A 2,839-nucleotide genomic window follows, 5' to 3' on the forward strand; every position below is an offset into this window, starting at 1 on the left:
CAGCATATCACTCTATATTTCTCCATTCTGTGCAATCAACCAGTTCTGCAAGCAAACAAGGCTTGTTCTAACTCCAGAGCAACTGCTAATCCATCCATAATTTCAAATTTTAGCACCAAATAACCAAATCTAGTAGTAATCCATCTATATTATTTCAGCATCCTTAGATAGGATAGCATAAAATATGAAAAAACAATCACCTTTCTTGTCATGGAGCAGCTTCTCCAGAAACTTTATACAATTCTGGTGTAATTTCTGTCAACCACAATCCGGGGAACAATGTCTGCACAAAATCAGAAGACTCAATAAAACAGTGATTCTATGCATTTCTATGAATAATTTGGTCAAATAACCAGGAACCCTTAATTTTCATTCTTTTTATAAAATCAAAGACGAGTTCGCGAAAACGAATTAATGAGGTTTTTATGTGCTCACATCCAGTTGTCTCAGAACATTCTTAGCTCTCTTCTTGGGTCTGCGCAGTGGTTTATGACCAGTAAATGTCAAGAAATCCTCTTCGATTTCTCTCTTTGACAGGGCAACTGAGAACTTCTCCCGTTTCCTTTTCTCTCCGCACCCGTTGCTGCCACTCCGCAGCGACTTGCCAGTTACAGCCGCGGCGGCGCCTTTAATTAGAGAAATTTCAGAACTGGGTCTCGCACCATCTTCCCTCATACCCTTCCCGCCGACGCCGGGGCAAGAAGAAACACCATTTACCCCGACGGCGAACTCACTTGCCGGTGTCTTACACGCAGCTCGCCTCTTCCTCAGATTCCACGGCCTATTGGTGTCATCTCCCACGGACATCGCCGCAGGATGAGGCGTTACCGACTGCGGAGACACAGAAACCTCTCCTCCCTCCTTGAAAATCGACAATTTCGATTCATCAGCAGCCTTCGGACGATCAAACATCACGTTCTCTCTCACGGCGGTGACTCCATTACCCTCATCGTCTCCGATTCCCCAGCCACCATGTGTCACCTGTGGCGGAGTACAATCCATCTGGATGGATCCAAGAAACACAAAATCAGAATCAGGAGAGCCTTTCTCTCTACCCCTACCTCCCGTGGTGTGCCGCAGTTGGCTTGAATCCTGATGGTGGCGGTGACCAGAAGAATCAGAACCATCGGAGGCGAATTCTCGAAGCGGCAAGCCTTGGCTGTCACAGTCGACCTTTATGCAACGGAGAGATCTCTGATTCCCCCACCTTAAACCGCCCGGAAACGAAAAATTATGCAACGCCCTGGATCTTTGTGTGTCCATGGCCATATCCTCGAATTCAAAGTTCACACTGAACCCCAGGCTCTACGGCAAAAACTATACCGTGGAATGTATTTCTCTGAAATTCGAAGAAGATGGAAATGGCAGAGGAGAAATGGATTGCCTGCTCTGCTTTTCTATATTTTTTTAGGTTTATTATGAGGAATACCGAAGCCAGGTTTTTATATGCTGAGGTATAGGGGTGCTTTCGACTTTTTGCACTCTGATCTTTGAACGTTGGGGGTTTGAGTATTATGCGCTTTTCCATAATTTGCTCGTAACACGCTTCCTTCACAATTGCAATGCGCTTTTAAGTTTACACGTTTAGGTATAATACCCAACAAGCATCTTTATGGTACGAAGTTCAAAAAGCATCATACAACAGAAATATGCACGAAGCAATACCTTCATATTTATATGTAAAAGAGTTGTTTTGACATTCACTTAGTTGAGCAGGTCTCTTGTGACACGGTCTTATGAATCTTTATCTGTGCGACGGGTCAATCCTATCAATATTCATAATAAAAAGTAATATTCTTAGTATAAAAAATAATACTTCTTCATGGATAACCCAAATAAGAGATTCGTCTCACAAAATACAATCCGTAAGACCGTCTCACATAGGGGTATTCATCGGTCGGTTCGGTTCGGTTTTCGGTTTTTTATTTCGGTTTTTTCGGTTTTCGGTTTTGAAAATATATAATCCGATATCCGAACTATTTTTCTTCGGTTCGGTTCGGTTTTCTTCCAAAACGATTCGGTTATTTCGGTCGGTTAATTGGTTTTGGTATAATTATTTAAATTAATAATATAAATATATTGTAAAATATAATATGTTAACTTTTCCTTAGTAAAATATTTAAACATAAGGTCTAAATTAATTAAACAAACAACAATCAACTAAAAATTGTTCAAAATGGTTTTTCATTCACTAAATATCATACCAAAATATATAATATAAATAAAAATATAAAAAATTATTAATCTAATGAAATTTCGGTTTTGACATATATAATCCGAAACCGAACCAAATAAACTTCGGTTTTAACATTTATATCCGAATTACAAAAGTCGGATTTCGGTTTGGTTCGGTGTTCGGTTTTTTCGGTTTGGATTTTCGGTTTTTTCGGTTTTATCCGAAGTTTGATGAATAAGGAGAGCGATTCTGTGGTGCTAATTAAGTGGGCAAAAACTCATTTTCGGTTTGGATTTTCGGTTTTTTCGGTTTTTGCCCACTTAATTAGCACCACAGAATCGCTCTCCTTATTTATACTAAAGTATGCGTGGCTGCATTCCATGTGTTTCGCTCGTCCATTCAAATGTACCAAACTCCATCATATGAAACTAAATATAAGAAGTGTTCCATAGATCTATCATGCTGATATCAGAGTGAAAATTCAAGCTACTGAACTTATATAATCAAATCTTTTGATACAGCACCAAATTTAAGAAGCAACGTGAACTAGAACTGATCGATTTATATGATTAATTTGAGCATCCTTCTACATAAATAAAAGATGGAAAAATTCACCTAATTTCTTGTCATGAAGCAGCTTCAGAAACTTTATATCTATGAGGA

General features: G+C 39.2%; 1 protein-coding gene across 1 annotated transcript; it reads right to left on the reverse strand.

Annotated features, from left to right (window-relative positions):
• LOC142543591 (uncharacterized) lies at positions 1-1,403 on the reverse strand. The gene is made up of 3 exons (XM_075650947.1): positions 436-1,403; positions 201-283; positions 1-82 (listed from the first exon to the last, which is right to left on the reverse strand). The coding sequence occupies exons 1-2, from the start codon at positions 1,267-1,269 to the stop codon at positions 209-211; spliced, it is 909 nt and encodes a 302-aa protein (XP_075507062.1). The 5' UTR covers positions 1,270-1,403; the 3' UTR covers positions 1-82; positions 201-208.
• Positions 1,404-2,839: the final 1,436 nt, after the last annotated feature.

The sequence above is a fragment of the Primulina tabacum genome, chromosome 4 (genome assembly GCF_025594145.1).
Source record: "Primulina tabacum isolate GXHZ01 chromosome 4, ASM2559414v2, whole genome shotgun sequence".
NCBI lineage: Eukaryota > Viridiplantae > Streptophyta > Magnoliopsida > Lamiales > Gesneriaceae > Primulina > Primulina tabacum.

Coding starts and splice junctions, on each gene's coding strand:
- LOC142543591 (XM_075650947.1), bottom strand. CDS start 1,269: ATGGCCATGGACACACAAAGATCCAGGGCGTTGCATAATTTTTCGTTT. Junction 284..435: donor ATGTTCTGAGACAACTGGAT/GTGAGCACATAA, acceptor GATTTTGTGCAG/ACATTGTTCCCCGGATTGTG.